At 44.3% G+C, this 20,586-nt stretch overlaps 1 protein-coding gene across 1 annotated transcript in view; it reads left to right on the top strand.

Annotated features, from left to right (window-relative positions):
- thbs3a (thrombospondin 3a) overlaps window positions 1-20,586 on the top strand; it is a 46,464-nt gene extending 25,878 nt beyond the window's left edge. Inside the window, exons 15-24 of the mRNA XM_044359427.1 lie at window positions 1,850-1,968; window positions 4,689-4,741; window positions 5,205-5,386; window positions 6,243-6,421; window positions 6,514-6,562; window positions 6,652-6,848; window positions 7,380-7,552; window positions 17,982-18,121; window positions 18,339-18,394; window positions 20,470-20,586. Of these exons, the coding sequence (XP_044215362.1) occupies window positions 1,850-1,968; window positions 4,689-4,741; window positions 5,205-5,386; window positions 6,243-6,421; window positions 6,514-6,562; window positions 6,652-6,848; window positions 7,380-7,552; window positions 17,982-18,121; window positions 18,339-18,394; window positions 20,470-20,490 (1,169 nt within the window). The 3' untranslated portion in view covers window positions 20,491-20,586. The remainder of the gene's footprint in view (window positions 1-1,849; window positions 1,969-4,688; window positions 4,742-5,204; window positions 5,387-6,242; window positions 6,422-6,513; window positions 6,563-6,651; window positions 6,849-7,379; window positions 7,553-17,981; window positions 18,122-18,338; window positions 18,395-20,469) is intronic.

Below are 20,586 nucleotides of genomic sequence, written 5' to 3'. Positions count from 1 at the left end.
TTTCAACTTCTTCAATGATGCTTTTCTTTGTCATTTAATGATCATTGAAGTTATTTTTCAACATCAGCTGGATCCAGTTTCCCAGATGTGACAGTTTTATATCATAGTAAACTGCTGTTGATCAGACAAGTCATTAGAAGTTGAGATGTTCTGAACGGATCCTAATGATAAACCTGATCAGATGGATCTTCTCCGTCCTCTACAGAGCAGCACCTCACTGCAGATCAGATCAGCTGATTGACCTTCACTTTGTGACTCGTTTAATGACAAAGTGAAACTTGTCTGTTGTTGGTTTGTGTGTCTGTGCTCCAGAGATCTTCTGTGAGTGAAGAAGCTCCACTCTGTCACAGCGCTGAGTGTTTCTGTAGTTCCAACAACTCAACAACAGAGTGAGACATCTTCTCTCCAGAGGATCATTTACACTCATCGATCAATAGTTTGACGCCGAGACGTTCAGGGTTTAGATCAAGTACTTACAGCTGTTATTGAATGTGTCAGATACATATTTATTCAACATTTCATATCTTCTGCTGCTGTAAAAATAAGCATCTGATCAGAATCTGTTTCAGCAGATAATCAATATTAAAGAACATCCCTGGTTCTAACAGTCAGACTGTGCGGCAGGAGGTGTTTTCTCCACACGCATGTTAAAGACTGTCTGTAAGTATGTGACATGTGAATGAAGCATTAAACTATGTGTGCAGGCGGTGATGGAAAGTCACTAAATACATTTACTCAAGTACTGCACTGAAGTACAGTTTAGAGGTACTTGTACTTTACTTGAGTATTTCCATGTGATGCAGTCAAAGACTCAGACTGCTTTAGTTTGGAGTCTGGAGTAAAGAGCAACCAACCAACCCTGATCAGACCTTAAAACCCTGCTGGTAACCCACTGCTGATCAGTGCTGGAGAGGAACTGACTACAGAGTACTATATTTAAATATAGTTTAGAGGTACTTGTACTTTGATTTAATATTTCCATGTGATGCTACTTTCTACATTTCAGAGGGAAATATTGTACTTTCTACTCCACTACATTTATTTGACAGCTTTAGTTACTTTTCAGATGAAGATTTGACACAATGGATAATATAACAAGCTTTTAAAATACAACACATTGTTAAAGATGAAACCAGTGGTTTCCAACCTTTTTGTCTTTTGACGTCTTACAAAAAGCAGTGTGTAGTCGGGGTCACATTTCACATGTCTATGAGTTGTTAACAGCTCCACCAAATAGTGATTTTTCCCTCTAAACTTGTTTTTTCTTCTTTCCTCTCCCATTAATCATCTCACCATCCCTCAGATTTATCTGCTGACCCTTTGGAGGGGCCCGACCCCTAGGTTGGGAACCACTGGACTAAACTAGCTAACTGTATATAAAGTAGTGTAAACTAGCTCCACCTCCAGCAGCTACAACAGTAACATGCTGCTCTAACACTGATGCTTCACTATTAATAATCTAATGATGTCATATATAATAATATATCAGTCAGAGGGACCAAACCACTACTTTTACTGCAATACTTTAACTACATCAAGCTCATAATACTTATGTACTTTTACTGCAATACTTTAACTACATCAAGCTCATAATACTTATGTACTTTTACTGCAATACTTTAACTACATCAAGCTCATAATACTTATGTACTTTTACTGCAATACTTTAACTACATCAAGCTCATAATACTTATGTACTTTTACTGCAATACTTTAACTACATCAAGCTCATAATACTTATGTACTTTTACTGCAATACTTTAACTACATCAAGCTCATAATACTTATGTACTTTTACTGCAATACTGATCAATAGTAAAACTATGTGAGTACTTCTTCCTGTCTGCAGGTATTCCAAATGTTCTGGATAACTGTCCGAAGGTTCCAAACCCGATGCAGACGGACCGAGACAGAGACGGAGTCGGAGACGCCTGTGACAGCTGTCCTGAACTCAGCAACCCCATGCAGGTAACACACACACACACACACACACACACACACACACATGTGTGATATATCAGCCAATCCAAGGATTCTCCACTGGTTCCCAGTTGCTGCTCGCATTAAATTCAAATTTCTGACACTTGCTTATAGAACAGCCACTAAACCAGCTCCCGCCTACCTGAACTCCCTCATTCAGGTCTACACTCCCTCCCACCACTACGCTCTGCCAATGAAAGGCGCCTGGTACCACAACAGGACCCTAACCCAGCTAGACTCTCCTCTGTAGTTCCTCGGTGGTGGAACGAGTCACCAAACTCTGTTCGATCTGCAGAGGCCCTCTCAGTCTTTAAGAGAAGACTAAAGACCAGCTCTTTCATCAACACCTCACACCTGATGAACTGTAAGGAGAGAAAAAACAAACAAAAAAACAAAAAGCCATGCTTCTATGCACTCTAATCATCACCTTGTTGCACTGCCTGTTGGTATCTACGTCCTATCAGGCCCAAACTCCAGCTTTATGTCTCTTACTGGTGTAGTTGGTTCCTGACTGGATCCCTGCTGGTGTTGTATCAGTCTCATATGTACGTCACTTTGGATAAAAGCATCTGCTAAATGAAAAATGTAAATGATTCTCAGTCATCCAGGTCTGGACTTGATGGTTGATGTGTGGGGTTGATTCCAACGTCATTGATACCGTTTGGTTCATTAGTGCTCCTGGCTGTTCTAACCACTGTCCTTAGAGCCACATCTCACTGACTCCATCCTACAAACCTCTGATCTGTAGAACAAGACCAGCTGTTCAAACTGTCCAAGTGTGGAGTGAGGAGGCCGCCTCACTACTGCACGACTGCTCTGAGAACGCAGACTGGGAAGTGTTTGCACGGGGCAGACTTAGAGGAACAAACCTCGTCTGTCTTGACTTACGTAGACTTCTGTACTGAGACAGAATTAACCACCAAAACTAGGGATGCACGATATTGGATTTTTTGCCGATATCCGATATGCCGATATTTCCAACTCATTGTGGCTGATGCCGATATATGAACATATTTCTTCCAGCTGGCTGAGGAGACTATTATACCTGCAGCATAGATTGAACTAAGTATGATCAATAAAGACAATATATGAAGGAAGAACTGAGGAAGACTGGAGTTCAGGAGCTCAGTGTTAAAACTTTAATGAACCTGCCAAGTGGGAGCAGCAGTAGAGTTTTCATTGAGTTTATTAGACAGACAGGATTAATGTGTAGGATTTAATCTCTGGTCCACACTCTGGACCAGAAGGTGGCAGTAATGCACCTAATACGCTGGTTGACAACCGCCGTTATAAACCAAAAAGAAGATGAAGTTTTTTATTTTTCAAACAGAGTGGTACATCCTGTCAAGAAGCAGCAGGTCTGACGGGCAGCTGAGTGAAGTGCAGCCTGCGGAGGAAACACCGGGACCGTCAGGGTGAAACAGTCCATCGAGGGAAGCACAGGCGGCGAAGGAGATGGCGACATATCGGCCTCTCAGAATTGGCAGAATTCGCTGATGCCGATATTTCATTTTAGAGCTGTTATCGGCCAATACCGATGATGTGCCGATAATATCGTGCATCCCTAACCAAAACCACCAAAGTGTTTCCAAACAAAAAACATGGATGGACGGAAATGTGAGGTCTCTGCTCCACGTACCAGATGCTGCCTACAGGAATCCCTGAAGGACCTGAGGAAGGGCATTAGAACATTGGTACAACATTATTAGTACAAGCAGCTTGTAGCATGTAGCTTGTAGCATGTAGCTTGTAGCATGTAGCTTGTAGCTTGTAGCATGTAGCTTGTAGCATGTAGCTTGTAACATGTAGCTTGTAGCATGTAGCTTGTAGCTTGTAGCTTGTAGCATGTAGCGTGTGGAGAGGCATTAAAACCATATCAGACTACAAGAGCAGCACCTTACAGAGCAGCCACCATGTTGTCCTCCCTGACACCCTGAACCAGTTCTTTACACTTCGGCAACCAAACCAGCAGAGAGCTCAAGCGACACCCCTGGTGGAGGAGCAGGTACTCGTCCTACCACTCATCCTCAACCCTGATCCTGAACACAGGAGCACTGCAGGGCTCAGTCCTGCACCCCCATCCACACGGCACCGCTGTACTGGGACTACTGGAGACACACTACAGAGAGGACGTCCAACATCTGGTTGACTGATGTTTGATCAATAATCTGGTCCTTAGCACCACAAAAACCAAGGAGATCATTGTGGACTTTAGGAGGTCCAGGAAGACCACACATCCTCCTGGGATTCCTGGGAATCCATATAGCAAAAGATCTCTCATGGTAACACCTCCCACCTGGTGAAGAAAACTCCAACAGGCCAAACTTAATAAACTTTTACCGAAGCAGCATAGAGATGCTGGGCCACATGTGGTCCACCAGCCCAGAACTGGAGGGACTTGGTTCCGGTGCTAAAAACAGCACAGAACCATGTTCTCAAACTCGGACAGAGTGCTAGCCGCCTGCAGGCTAGCAACATCAGTAAGGACTCGACCCACCCAGGTCCCGGTCTGTTTGTCCCCTCGCCATCAGGGAGGAGATCCAGATCCATCAGAGCCTGAAGAACAGCTGTAGCCTCCATCACTCTCCAACACTTCATCACATACGTCTGACGTCTCTGTCGCTGCTGCAGAGTTTCACTGTCTGTTATAACCGACAAGCAGGTCAAAGGTCACAGTGTGTTGACCTTCATGTTTCCTCTTCTTTCAGACGGACATCGACAACGACCTGGTGGGAGACGTTTGTGACACCAACCAGGACACGTATGACACACACAGACACACACATACACACACACAAGCACACACACACGCACACACACACACACAGACACACACTATTTATTTATTTATTTATTTTTGTAGTTCAGAGAGGAAACAGCAGCATAAAAACCAAACATAACGCTAACTGACACCGTGAAGCTAGCAGGCTACAGGAAGTAAACACAACAGTATAGATGATGCTATGATGCTAAGCTAAAGGCTGTTAGCCAGCAGCTCTGTTCTAAACTGGCAGTCGAACAACAAACAGGCTCATAAACAACAACATCAAACTTACAGAAAGTAAACATCAGATTCTACTTCAAAGAACAGCCGAGAGGAAAGAGTCCGAATGTAAATAGATAAATAAATAAATAAATAAATAAATAAATAAATAAGTAAATAAGTAAAGGTTTGTGAGAGGGAGAGCTGCGGAGGAGAACTGGTCCTCTGGTTGTGTCTGCAGGGACGGAGACGGGCTGCAGGACAGCAGAGACAACTGTCCCGACATCCCCAACAGCTCCCAGCTGGACTCTGACAACGACGGCCTCGGAGACGACTGTGACCATGACGACGACAACGACGGTGTCCTCGACGACTACGACAACTGCCGACTCATCGTTAACCCCAACCAGAAGGACTCTGATGGTAACAGCTGTCTGTCTGTCTGTCTGTCTGTCTGTCTGTCTGTCTCTGACCTGTCTGTCTGTCTGTCTGTCTCTGACCTGTCTGTCTGTCTGTCTGTCTCTGACCTGTCTGTCTGTCTCTGACCTGTCTGTCTGTCTGTCTGTCTCTGACCTGTCTGTCTGTCTCTGACCTGTCTGTCTGTCTGTCTCTGACCTGTCTGTCTGTCTCTGACCTGTCTGTCTGTCTCTGACCTGTCTGTCTGTCTGTCTGTCTCTGATCTGTCTGTCTCTGACCTGTCTGTCTGTCTCTGACCTGTCTGTCTGCCTGTCTGTCTCTGACCTGTCTGTCTGTCTGTCTCTGACCTGTCTGTCTGTCTCTGACCTGTCTGTCTGTCTGTCTCTGACCTGTCTGTCTGTCTCTGACCTGTCTGTCTGTCTGTCTCTGACCTGTCTGTCTCTGACCTGTCTGTCTGTCTCTGACCTGTCTGTCTGCCTGTCTGTCTCTGACCTGTCTGTCTGTCTGTCTCTGACCTGTCTGTCTCTGACCTGTCTGTCTGTCTGTCTGTCTCTGACCTGTCTGTCTGTCTGTCTGTCTGTCTGTCTCTGACCTGTCTGTCTCTGACCTGTCTGTCTGTCTGTCTGTCTGTCTGTCTCTGACCTGTCTGTCTCTGACCTGTCTGTCTGTCTGTCTGTCTGTCTGTCTGTCTCTGACCTGTCTGTCTGTCTGTCTGTCTCTGACCTGTCTGTCTGTCTCTGACCTGTCTGTCTCTGACCTGTCTGTCTGTCTGTCTGTCTGTCTGTCTGTCTGTCTGTCTGTCTGTCTCTGACCTGTCTGTCTGTCTGTCTGTCTGTCTATCTCTGAACTGTCTGTCTCTCAGTGAACGGTGTTGGAGACGTCTGTGAAAACGACTTTGATAACGACGCTGTGATGGATTTGATCGACGTATGTCCGGAGAGCGCCGAGGTCACGCAGACAGACTTCAGAGCCTATCAGACGGTCATTCTGGACCCGGAGGGCGACGCCCAGATCGACCCCAACTGGGTGGTGCTGAATCAGGTGCCCCCCCCGATACGGTCTATATGTTGCTGTCAGCTTGTTTCCATCTGTCTGTTTTCAGCTGATGGTGTAAAGTGATGTTGTGTTTGCAGGGGATGGAGATCGTCCAGACCATGAACAGCGATCCTGGTCTCGCTGTGGGTACGTCCTCTTATTATAAACTGTACTAATCCAGATCCGGACCTGTAGATCCAGTGTAGAACGTCCTGTCGTCCTCTGTGGGTCTGCAGGCTATACGGCGTTTAACGGCGTCGACTTTGAGGGGACGTTCCACGTCAACACGGTGACCGACGACGACTACGCCGGCTTCATCTTCGGCTACCAGGATTCCTCCAGTTTCTATGTGGTGATGTGGAAACAGACGGAGCAGACGTACTGGCAGTCCATCCCCTTCCGCGCCATGGCCCAGCCCGCCCTGCAGCTCAAGGTACCATGCTCTACTGTGTTCTACTGTGTTCTACTGTGCTCTACTGTGTTCTACTGTGCTTGACCTTTAACCTGTCAATAAACTAAGCTAATAAATAAAAATGGAAAAGGACAGCAGCTGATTGGACGATCACAGCACCAAAGTATTGTGGTTCTACGCCGTCGACCGCAAAATTACCGACAAAGATCAGGCTGCCCTGACAGAGCGGCAGTGTAACGTCTAGACGCTCTCTGACCGCTGACAGATGGACAGTAAATTATCGCTGACACGTTACGATATCTGGGTCGTGTTCAAATTCATCCGAATGAGTTGTTACTTGTTACTTGTTGGTTTGAATTTGTTCAACCTTGACTTTTTGAAAAAGTGGCAGCCTATGACATCATGTGACTCTGAAAGTTAACGCTGACAACTGACGAGTGACTCAGCTGTTTAAGCGTCTCAGTTGCAGGTTTGATTCCTTCCAGCCTGAACCGAAAGTAGAAATCAATGGAACCAGTAGAGACATGAATAGATTCCCTCTGTGTCCTGCAGGCGGTGAAGTCTCGGACCGGACCAGGTGAGTTTCTGAGGAATGCTCTGTGGCACACCGGAGACACACATGGAGAGGTGAAGCTCCTCTGGAAGGACCCCCGCAACGTCGGCTGGAGGGACAAAACTTCATACCGCTGGCAGCTCAGCCATCGGCCCCAGGTGGGCTACATCAGGTGAGAACTAGACCCGCAGGTGGGCTACATCAGGTGAGAACTAGACCCGCAGGTGGGCTACATCAGGTGAGAACTAGACCCGCAGGTGGGCTACATCAGGTGAGAACTAGACCCACAGGTGGGCTACATCAGGTGAGAACTAGACCCACAGGTAGGCTATATACTTTCTACAGAATACTGTAGTACTGTATTGTAGTGCTCATACTGCAGTCTGACAGTATCTTGTTACAGGTACTGCAGTACTCAGTACTGTGCAGTACCAGTGGCGGCTGGTGACTCAAAAAATTGGGGAGGACAGGAGGAAAACCAACATGAAATCTTACAACAAACCGCATCAAACTATAAACTTGATGATAACAAACATTTATCGCTAACGTCAGTTAGCAGCCAGATGCTAATTAGCCGCTCAGCTGCAGATGCTGGTTTGATCGTTGCTCTTCAAAATCCCTGTTAGCGACACGCTGTCTGTCCATGACTTGTACTTAGAGCAGTTTGTTTAGTTTGTTTTAAATGAGACATTAAATTTTGCAATTAATCCGCAGTTCATATGCCTGCTGAACCGTGGGGAGCGATCTGTACGGATCACGGATCAACTACGATCAGTTATACCACTAGTTAGGGCCTGAGCCCAAAGGGCGAAGACCCTATTGTTTTTCGTGTGTTTGTTTCTTTATTATTAGGGCCCGAGCACCGACCGGTGCGAAGCCCTATTGAAACTGAAGGAGTTATTAGGGCCCGAGCACCGACCGGTGCGAAGCCCTATTGAAACTGAAGGAGTTATTATTATTATTATTATTCCTCCGAAACAAACGCATTTTTGAGGGCCTAAACATGCACGAAAACTCATGAAAATTTGCACAGATGTCAGGACTAGCGAAAATTTCGATATTTTATGGGTCTCGAAATAAAGCGGGACAAAATGGCTCGACAGCGCCACCTAGAATTGACCCCCTCGATACAGATTGTCGTAGGAGAACGAAATTCGGTATGCATATGTATCATGACCAGACGCACCAAAAAGTCTCAAGGACACATAGCCTAACTCCAACAGGAAGTCGGCCATTTTGTATCAAAGTTGAAATTTTGTCATTTCCAGCCCGCATACTTTAACGAACTCCTCCTAGAGATTTGACCCCAGGACTTTCAAATTCGGTCCGTATCATCTACAGGCATAGGAGATTAAAAGTTATTAAAACAATTCTCATTAGTCTTTCCTAGGGGGCGTGGCTGGGCGGCGAATTTCGATCCTTCGCCATGAAAAATGAAACGGCTATAACTCCGGCATACATGATCCTAAGAGAGCCAAACCTTTTGTGCTTCATAAGAGTCCCGCCCTGAACGGGTCCATGTGACAATACAGGATATGAGTCATAGCGCCACCTCCTGGCAACAGGAAGTTACATGTTTTACGCTCTGACGCCCTGTGGGCAGCACGGTGATGGAATCCAGCTGAAATTTACAGAGAATAGCCTCAAGACCTTGGAGATCTTATATTATGAAGTTGGTGACCCTTCGTCGAAAGGTGTTGCCATGGCGACGCGGCGAATTTCGATGTGACGCCATGAAATTTCAATGCCTTATAACTTGACTCCACGTGGTCTGATCTTTTCCAAATTTCATATGCTTGTTAAGAGTCCCGATCTGAACACATGTTCAGTCTCATATTTAGCCAAAGTCATAGCGCCACCTACTGGCAACAGGAAGTATCATGCGTCGTACTTTGTCTAATTACTCCTAGGAAATTTGGCTGATGCACCTGAAATTAAGTCAGCTAATAAACGAGACCTTGGTGATGCTACATTTGGCAGCTCATGACCCAAAACGGAATGCTGTTACCATGGCGACACATCCTTCGCCATGAAATACGATACTGTTTTTCAGGGAGAAGGGATTGCTCTACAGTCATGAAACTTGACACACGTCTAGAGTGATGTCAGCTAAAATCCTGTGTGGTCGCTTTGAATGGGCGTGGCAAAATGGCTCAACAGCGCCCCCTTTAAAAAATGAAACGGCTATAACTCCGGCATACATGATCCTAAGAGAGCCAAACCTTTTGTGCTTCATAAGAGTCCCGCCCTGAACGGGTCCATGTGACAATACAGGATATGAGTCATAGCGCCACCTCCTGGCAACAGGAAGTTACATGTTTTACGCTCTGACGCCCTGTGGGCAGCACGGTGATGGAATCCAGCTGAAATTTACAGAGAATAGCCTCAAGACCTTGGAGATCTTATATTATGAAGTTGGTGACCCTTCGTCGAAAGGTGTTGCCATGGCGACGCGGCGAATTTCGATGTGACGCCATGAAATTTCAATGCCTTATAACTTGACTCCACGTGGTCTGATCTTTTCCAAATTTCATATGCTTGTTAAGAGTCCCGATCTGAACACATGTTCAGTCTCATATTTAGCCAAAGTCATAGCGCCACCTACTGGCAACAGGAAGTATCATGCGTCGTACTTTGTCTAATTACTCCTAGGAAATTTGGCTGATGCACCTGAAATTAAGTCAGCTAATAAACGAGACCTTGGTGATGCTACATTTGGCAGCTCATGACCCAAAACTGAATGCTGTTACCATGGCGACACATCCTTCGCCATGAAATACGATACTGTTTTTCAGGGAGAAGGGATTGCTCTACAGTCATGAAACTTGACACACATGTCTAGAGTGATGTCAGCTAAAATCCTATGTGGTCGCTTTGAATGGGCGTGGCAAAATGGCTCAACAGCGCCCCCTTTAAAATTTCAAAATTGCAGCCCCGCCTTCCAGATTAACGTAGAAAGATGAAATTCACAGGGCACATGTATAATGTCAACACGCACAAAAAAGCCTCTTGAAGCCTTATTGTAAGTCGAACAGGAAGTCGGCCATCTTGAAAAAAATGGTACATTTTCGCCTTTTCTTGGCCATTTCGCATACCTTGTATTTTAAAGAACTCCTCCTACAGAATCCATGGTAAGGACTTAAAAATCAGTGTGTGTCATCTAGACTAGTGTATGATCATGATGGTTTGGCCGTGGCGTGGCGTTGAGTTTTGATGTTTCGCCATGACAGAGGAAATTGATATAACTTGAGTGTACACGGTTGGATCTGCCTCAAACTTTACACAACAAGTCACTGACAAAAGCCCTTCGACTGAGCGTCACTTCGACATGCGCTGGGGTGCGAGGGCCCGATCATCGCTGCTTGCAGCTTTAATTATTATTATTCCTCCGAAACAAACGCATTTTTGAGGGCCTAAACATGCACGAAAACTCATGAAAATTTGCACAGATGTCAGGACTGGCGAAAATTTCGATATTTTATGGGTCTCGAAATAAAGCGGGACAAAATGGCTCGACAGCGCCACCTAGAATTGAGCCCCTCGATACAGATTGTCGTAGGAGAACGAAATTCGGTATGCATATGTATCATGACCAGACGCACCAAAAAGTCCCAAGGACACATAGCCTAACTCCAACAGGAAGTCGGCCATTTTGTATCAAAGTTGAAATTTTGCACCGATTTTGTCATTTCCAGCCCGCATACTTTAACGAACTCCTCCTAGAGATTTGACCCCAGGACTTTCAAATTCGGTCCGTATCATCTACAGGCATAGGAGATTAAAAGTTATTAAAACAATTCTCATTAGTCTTTCCTAGGGGGCGTGGCTGGGCGGCAAATTTCGATCCTTCGCCATGAAAAATGAAACGGCTATAACTCCGGCATACATGATCCTAAGAGAGCCAAACCTTTTGTGCTTCATAAGAGTCCCGCCCTGAACGGGTCCATGTGACAATACAGGATATGAGTCATAGCGCCACCTCCTGGCAACAGGAAGTTACATGTTTTACGCTCTGACGCCCTGTGGGCAGCACGGTGATGGAATCCAGCTGAAATTTACTGAGAATAGCCTCAAGACCTTGGAGATCTTATATTATGAAGTTGGTGACCCTTCGTTGAAAGGTGTTGCCATGGCGACGCGGCGAATTTCGCTGTGACGCCATGAAATTTCAATGCCTTATAACTTGACTCCACGTGGTCTGATCTTTTCCACATTTCATATGCTTGTTAAGAGTCCCAATCTGAACACATGTTCAGTTTCATATTTAGCGAAAGTCATAGCGCCACCTACTGGCAACAGGAAGTATCATGCGTCGTACTTTGTCTAATTACTCCTAGGAAATTTGGCTGATGCACCTGAAATTAAGTCAGCTAATAAACAAGACCTTGGTGATGCTACATTTGGCAGCTCATGACCCAAAACTGAATGCTGTTACCATGGCGACACATCCTTCGCCATGAAATATGATACTGTTTTTCAGGGAGAAGGGATTGCTCTACAGTCATGAAACTTGACACACATGTCTAGAGTGATGTCAGCTAAAATCCTATGTGGTCGCTTTGAATGGGCGTGGCAAAATGGCTCAACAGCGCCCCCTTTAAAATTTCAAAATTGCAGCCCCGCCTTCCAGATTAACGTAGAAAGATGAAATTCACAGGGCACATGTATAATGTCAAGACGCACAAAAAAGCCTCTTGAAGCCTTATTGTAAGTGGAACAGGAAGTCGGCCATCTTGAAAAAAATGGTACATTTTCGCCTTTTCTTGGCCATTTCGCATACCTTGTATTTTAAAGAACTCCTCCTACAGAATCCATGGTAAGGACTTAAAAATCAGTGTGTGTCATCTAGACTAGTGTATGATCATGATGGTTTGGCCGTGGCGTGGCGTTGAGTTTTGATGTTTCGCCATGACAGAGGAAATTGATATAACTTGAGTGTACACGGTTGGATCTGCCTCAAACTTTTCACAACAAGTCACTGACAAAAGCCCTTCGACTGAGCGTCACTTCGACATGCGCTGGGGTGCGAGGGCCCGATCATCGCTGCTTGCAGCTTTAATTCTTTATTAATACGCCACTTTAACTCTAAATTTGACCCCCTAAACATGCTCAAAAACTCACCAAATTTGGCACGCACATCAGGTCTGGTGAAAAATTTGATAAAATGTAAATATTAACCCCCGAAGTGCCAAAATGTGCTCGAGAGCGCCACCTATGTATCTAAAACGGCCGCTACGGCCCGTAGGAATGTCGTAGAGAGATCAAACCAAAACTCAATTATTCGTCTCATCAAGACCTACAAATCATACACTGACACCCCTGACCTAAATCCAACAGGAAGTCTGCAATCAGCTTTTCAAAATATTTTCAAAACTTTGCCCCAATTTTGGCCCCCGAACAAACGCTATCTCCTCCGAGGGCGTCAATGGTATCGGCTTCAAACTTGAATACATAACTTATCACACTGTGTTGAGCAAAAGTTATTAAAAACTTTGTAATAACTCGAACGGTTTAGATTTAGTAAGCCCTGAAAGTTGGAGTGCGACATTACACCTTACATTGTAAACCACTAGGGGAGGCAATCTATGGGCATGGACTTTGTGTCAAACAGAGGCTTCTAGCGTCTAAACTATAAGTCCGACCACTTTCAAACCTGTATCAATGGATTCGCGACGAAAGTTCAAATGAAGTTTGTATCTAAAACTATGTGGAAGCAGTAAATGTTCAAAAAGGTGTGGGTTCGCTCACACTCTCCATTCAAATATATGAGTATTTTTCTGTGTCCAGCTGCAGTTACTTATTGTCTCTACACACCTGACAGTACACATGTCAATCAAACTTTCAAAATAAAAGCACACCACACTTGTAAGAAATATCCCTCATTTTTAAAAAGCGTGATCTGATCCCGACGGGCCAGAGTGCGAGGTCCCGACCAACGCTGCTTGCAGCTTTAATTAGTTAATTATCTTTGATAATTGATAATTATTGCAAATAATCAACTGTGTTCCTCACAGATCCTACAGTTGGTGCCCGAATTATTGAATAAGGTTAACAATATTTTGATTTCATAATTCATAATTATCTGTGATAAACAGAGGGGTGGGCTCACAGAGAGAAACTGGTTAGTATTGTGTGTCAAAAGACTCTCACACTGATCATCTCCAAACGTTTTCTTGGTTCCCAGAGGCTTAGGTGACTGCGCCGCGGCCCCATGTGCCCAAGGGCGCGAAGGCCCGTTCAACGCTGCTTGCAGCTTTAATTAACACTTGTTATTCCAGTTACTTTAAGCTTATTACTCAATATAGGGCTCAGCTTAAAAACAAACTAAAGAAACTGTCAGAAGCAAGCAGCCAGACCTCCTGCACACTGATCATACAACATCAACAGGTGACTGAACAACCACTCAATTAAAAAGACAGCTCACTGTAACTTCAACAAGCAAACTAACGTTACCCACAACACATTGTATGATCTCTGCTGTATTCTTGTTAAGGAGATAAAAAACACAAAAAAGCCACACAGAGACATTTAACCATCAGAGATTAAATTAGCAACCAAAGAGACAGAGAGAGAGAAGCTGTATCTGCCTCACGTTATCTGACGTCTTCTTCTTTCTATCATGGCGATTAAGTATTCATGTCATAACATCCATTTGTAGCTGTTGATCATCTTGTTTGTTAGTTAACAGAACTTTATGGCTGCTGCTTAACCAGTCTGATATCATTAGCGACAATGACAAACAAGCTAACTCTCCTGGTTGTTTCTCCGGTTGCTTCTCTCTCCAGCCTCCCCGGCAGCGTCCTGCTACTGCTGCGCTGCACAGTCCAGATAATTTCTCCCATTAGCTTAACAACAATCCTTAACAGTCCTTCCATGGATGTATAAAGAGTCCTCCAGGCTGCTACAACAAGCCAGCTATTGTATTGGCTAAGGCAAGGAGCTATCTACTGCTGCTACTCTGCCTTACAGTGGAGAGAATTGAAGATGACATCTGGAAACTACCATTGGACCGACTCAATGTCAATATTGCATTCTGGTTGGAGCATCATTTTACGTGTCATGGCCAATCACAGATTAGCATGAAAAAAAATGAAATACAATGAGTCCAATGTAAGAGATCCCACCCTGCAGAGGTCAGCAGGCCTCCTCTGCCCCCCCCCCCCACTTCACACACTGCCCTTTCTCCTCCTACCCTGCAGGTGTCGCTGTTGAAGCATTTTAAACAGAATATCAGTAATGGATTTTTTCCAAAGAGGAGAGAAAAAAATACTTTATAAATAATACTGAGAATTGTAATGGTTTATTTCAACCAAATATTCTTTTTTATATTTTGATCTCCCTCTTGCCTCTCAAAAAATAGAGGAGGAGCAACCTCCTCTGCCTCTATGGACCAGCCTCCACTGGTCAGTACTGTGCACTACTGTGCAGTACTGTGCAGTACTGTGTCAGTACTGTGTCAGTACTGTGCAGTACTTTGCACTACTGTGTCAGTACTGTGTCAGTACTGTGCAGTACTGTGCAGTACTGTGTCAGTGTGCAGCTGTGTTTCCGTCTCTCTTTCTGTCTTTTTACTGCATTCTTTCCCCTCTGAAACCTCTTTGTGGCTCCGGGCCCCCCGGTACTCTATTGTACTGGTCTCTATGACGACCAGAGCCCTGGCCAGAATCTGCCTCGGCAACCGTTGATATGCAGATCAGAGAGACAGAGAGACGCGCAGGCTGAACTTCATCACTGGATCATGTTTTATTGTAAAAAGCAGTAAAGTTTGTGATGTGGAAGCTGCAGTTTGAGGAGAGAACATGTTTAAACACACTGATCAACATCAGGCCAGATGTGATCTGTGTACACTTCACTGTCGTCATGGAGATTTTATTTTCAGTATTTGAATTGTTCAGTAATCAAACACTGAAGTTAAACAATCGGTGATCCCAAACTGATTTAAATCTTTACAGTCAGAAATCTTTGAGCTGCTTGTTTTTGGAAACTGCAGCAGATTTCAAAAAGTCTGAGCTCACATTCTTCAGTCGGTCAGGAGGAGAAAAAGAAAAGAAGAGAAGAGAAAGGAGGAGGAGGAGGAGGAGGAGGAGGTGTGTAGAAAGTCTTTTCAGAGAGCTGAACAGAGGACAGAGCTCAGGTCTGTACTCTATTATCATTTTAAACAGTTCAGTTCTTCTTTCAGCTGCTGCTGATGTTCTTATATGTTTAGTGTGTCTGCTCATATGAATATAAAGTGTTTTATTAATGTACTTATATTCTGGTGTTGTATATATTTATATAAATATACATTTATATTTACCACACATCTCCAGGTCCATCCTGCTGACGTGTGCAAACATCTACAATAAAATAAAACGAGTCATCTGCACTGATGAATAAAAAATCCAGAGAAACAACTGCAGAGAACGAATCAGCATCACTTTCATCATCAATGAATCTGACAGTTATTGATTAATCATTCTGTCTATAAATGTCAGAAAATAGTAAAAAAGTTCAGTTGTAATGTCTCGTCATCACGGTGACGTCATCACGGTAACGTCATCACGGTGACGTCATCTGACTTTGATCAACAGTCACAAACTCAGAGATTCAGTTTATATTCAGAAAAGCTTCAAATCATTTCAGCAGCTAATTATTAGATGACTAAAACCAAACCAAAGCGTTTGGTTTCTTACCCGGCGTGTCCCGGTGAGCGTTTGGTTTCTTACCCGGCGTGTCCCGGTGAGCGTTTGGTTTCTTACCCGGCGTGTCCCGGTGAGCGTTTGGTTTCTTACCCGGCGTGTCCCGGTGAGCGTTTGGTTTCTTACCCGGCGTGGCATAAAGTGCCTGCATGTTTCGAAGGCAGACAGCACAAGCCTTAAACAACCAACCAGCTCTTTCTTCAACACCCCAGGAATGCTGGGCAATAACATATAAGTGAGAGACCCAAACTCCTCACTGACCATCTAAACAACCTCTTGCAAACAGAAAGGATCAGATGAGGAACCCTCATCTCCTGCATAGTCACCAAACCAGACCACTGACCCAAACCACCTTTGATCCTTCAAGCTACAAGAGCAGCAAGATGGGAAGACCAATGCACACCCCAGTATGAACTGATGGTACCATTTGGATAAACAACCCCCACCATTGGCTATCATAACTGACCTCTAAGAGCCAATCAGAGACGAGCTGCCACTAACTTTAATCCCACTGTGGATTTTGATTTTCAGGACATGAGTGACCAACCCAAGAACTGATCACTGGATAAACCAGCATAAGACACAAGACATGCTGCACAATATGCCATGCTCCATTCACTCACATATACACACCCTCTAATGGCATGGACCCCTGCTGTCTGCAGTCAGACCAAAGAGAACAGAGGAAACCCATGGACTTACAAGATTAGTTTTAGATTTTGTCCAACGACAATTATTGTTGTATGTTGATATGTTAGACTTTTATTCCACTGCCTTTAAGCCAAGAAATGTACCACTAACATAATCCCATCATCCTTGATAACACTATCATGTTTAGTATCATTCTGCTTGTTTCACTTTCAGACCACAAAAGCTACTATCAACAGTGCAAAATTAGGAATCATGAAATTGTTAAATTGTAAATACTTTGATTAAAAGAATAACCGTATTCAGGAATTGTCCCCTTCTGGACGGGCAGCCTGAAACTTTAAAACAGTGTCTTATCTGAGTCTCTGCACTGCTGTGTTTTGTGTTTGGTGTGCTGGTTGCTGTTCCTTCTTGCTTTCTGCTGTGCCGACGGAAAGCTTGCAGTTTGCTAGTCTGAAGATGTGACTCAGAGCAACAGGAGGTGAAACCTCAGAATGTAGAGTCACGAGTTGAGGGTCAAGCCTAGAAGAGCATGAACCAGGAGCTCTCTTCCAACGGAAACCTTTCAACTCCAGACCGGCTGACTCACTCATCATTACCAGATCCAGACTCCAGCTCCTCACCCCAGCACATCAGACTCTATTCTCCACAAGAAGCCGCCCCAGGGAGCAAGCATTTGTACAAAACCTTCACCAACGTGCTTAAACCCTGGTGCATCATGATTTGTAACTTCAATTGGCAATTCAGAACAAAGCTGTTGTATCGTTGATTTGACTCGCTGCTTCTCAGGTAACAGTCATCTCATCTGTTTATCAGGTCTCTCATACCAGCTACACAATAGATAACTCTGCATCATGCATTCAATCATTCACTAGCCACTAAAATGTTGTAGTGTTTAGTACTTGTAGCTGTAGTATTAGAAATAAATGTGTATATAAAGTGGACTTGTTTGTGTTTTCTTGTGCTTGCATCTCAGTCACTTAACCTTAAAAGACCTATATGCTCACAATATCATAATTAAGATTAACAACAATCATAATTCTAATTGACCTCTCTTGTGTGTCCAACAAGGAGGACTATTTCCCTGTTATTATACCTGCTCTAATATTATACAGTTATGTCGCTGGACGAATAATTTCATGTTGGAGTTGTGCACAATAATAACTCATAACTCCCACATAAAGTCATAAAGATATTTGAGTGCACAGATCTCTACACTGGCGCGTGAGCGTTTGGTTTGTGACCCTGCGTGTCCCTTTGTTCCGGTGATTTCAGGGTGAGGCTGTTTGAGGGGATGGACATGGTGGCGGACTCCGGCGTTGTGACTGACACCACGATGAGAGGCGGCAGGCTCGGCGTCTTCTGCTTCTCACAGGAAAACATCATCTGGTCGAACCTGCGCTACAGATGTAACGGTATGACCTTTGACCCCAGCGGACATGTTCTACTGAAAATTTAAGTCAAACTGAATAAATGTTTCCTGAACATCCTGGAAGTGACACCGATGCTGCTTCTCCCAACAAAGATGTTACGTTGTTATTTTGACGACAGGAAGTATAAACTGCTGCTGCTGCATGAAACATATTTAAGATTATTAACTTCATTAATGTCAGCTGATCTGTTGTGTTTCAGACACGGTGCCCGAAGACTTCCAGTCTCATCGTAAACAAGTTCTGATGCATATTCAGGTCTGAGAGCTGCAGACGGACTGTTCACACACACACACACACACACACACACACACACACTGTAAACACACACACACACACACACACACACACACTGTAAACACACACACACACAAACACACACACACAGCTCAAGCTTCTCTGAGTCCACTTTAACTGTAGTGTGAGTGTGTGTTGTACATGTGCAGTTTGAATGAGTGTGTGTGTGTGTGTGTGTGTGTGTGTGTTTGTCTGTATGACAGGTGAGTACAGGTGTCAGAGCAGCAGTCTGGGGAAACACTGACGAGAAGCACCTGAAGGCACCATCAGTGTTGGTCTGTGAGGCGTTTAAAGTGTCTCAGATCGCGTCCACACTAAGCGGTTAGACTCATGAACGCATCTTTTCTCCATTTTGTTCCTCCGTCCAGACTAAAACTGTTTGAAAACAGAGTTTTTCTAAACGTCCTCCAGAGTGTGTAAACGTGAAAACAGAGCTTTGTAGAAACGCTGTCATATCGCTGACAGAACAGATGGTGGCAGCAGCGCAGCGTTTCAATGGAAGAGGAAGAAGAAGAAACAATGGCGGACGACTTCATGCGAGTTTTGTTCTCTTTATTTCTACTTTGACAGCTTGTTTAGAGTTAAACGTTATCGACCATCTTTCTCTGCTTAGACTAAACATCAGGAAGCTTTATAACGATTCTTCTTCACTGGTTTTCTGTGGCAGCTCGTCTGTCCTCTGCACATGCCCAGTAGGAGCAGAATGACCTGTTTTGGCGTTTTAATGTGGACGGAGGTATTTGCAGAAACGAGCTGAACCTGCTGCTGTGGACGCAGGTCGATTTTACTTGAAACTTTACTTGTTTTTACTAGGAATAAGGAGCAGGTTCAGTCCTCTGGTGGACACACCTGCGTAGGCCACGCCCACTGAGGGGCGGAGCCTGAGAGAGAAAAACACTCACACACACACAGGAGCAACTGTTTTAATGAAAACCTTCCACTTCATGTGTTACAACAGCAGGCGGGAAGGTTTCCTCTATTCTCAAATCTGTCGCAGAAACATAAAAACATACTGGCATCAACATAAACACATCGATTGTTTCCATGACGCCATTGATGCCAACGATCATGGAAACGTCATCTGAGCTCCAGAGAAGGAAAGAGTCGGTGTTATCGTCTCTGCAGACGTTCCAGAGTTCATATATATTAGCTTGTAAATCTGTCATAAACCGATCATCTGGTGTTAATGGTGTTAATGGTGTTAATGGTATTAATGGTGTTGATTGTGTTTCTGGTGTGTCTGGTGTTGATGGTGTTAATGGTGTTAATGGTGTTGATTGTGTTTCTGGTGTTAATGGTGTTGATGGTGTTGATGGTGTTTCTGGTGTGTCTGGTGTTGATGGTGTTAATGGTGTTAATGGTGTTTCTGGTGTTGATGGTGTTTCTAGTGTTGATGGTGTTGATGGTTTTAATGGTGTTTCTGGTGTTGATAGTGTTAATGGCGTTAATGGTGTTAATGGTGTTTCTGCTGTTGATGGTGTTTCTGGTGTTGATGGTGTTGATGGTGTTTCTGGTGTTGATGGTTTTAATGGTGTTTCTGGTGTTGATAGTGTTAATGGCGTTAATGGTGTTAATGGTGTTTCTGCTGTTGATGGTGTTAATGGTGTTGATGGTGTTGATGGTGTTAATGGTGTTGATGGTGTTTCTGGTGTTGATGGTGTTGATGGTGTTGATGGTGTTGATGGTGTTTCTGGTGTTTCTGGTGTTGATGGTGTTGATGGTGTTGATGGTGTTTCTGGTGTTGATGGTGTTGATGGTGTTGATGGTGTTTCTGGTGTTGATGGTGTTGATGGTGTTGATGGTGTTTCTGGTGTTGATGGTGTTGATGGTGTGTGGTTGATGTCAGTGGCGTCGTGTTTCTCCAGACAAACATCTGATCTGAGTTCAGTCCCAGTAGACTCCAGTAGAGTTCATGCTGTTCGTGTCCTTCATGTTTCAAACGACAGAAAACAAACTTCTCTAAACCATCATCATGTTGTCCGTCATTGTGTCTGTAAAACGTGATTATTTTTCATGTTTCGATCGGAACATTTCAGACTCTGATGTTGAAGAGCTGATGAGCTGCTGTTACACAGAGAACAAACATGCTTCTGTATGTTTCAAATGTACATAACTTTATTGAAATAAACTCCCCGTCCATGACTTTTCCTAAA

This window comes from Thunnus albacares, chromosome 8 (genome assembly GCF_914725855.1).
Source record: "Thunnus albacares chromosome 8, fThuAlb1.1, whole genome shotgun sequence".
NCBI classification, from domain to species: Eukaryota; Metazoa; Chordata; class Actinopteri; order Scombriformes; family Scombridae; genus Thunnus; species Thunnus albacares.
Note: the sequence above shows the minus strand (reverse complement) of the source record. Positions and strands in the feature narration are given on the sequence as shown.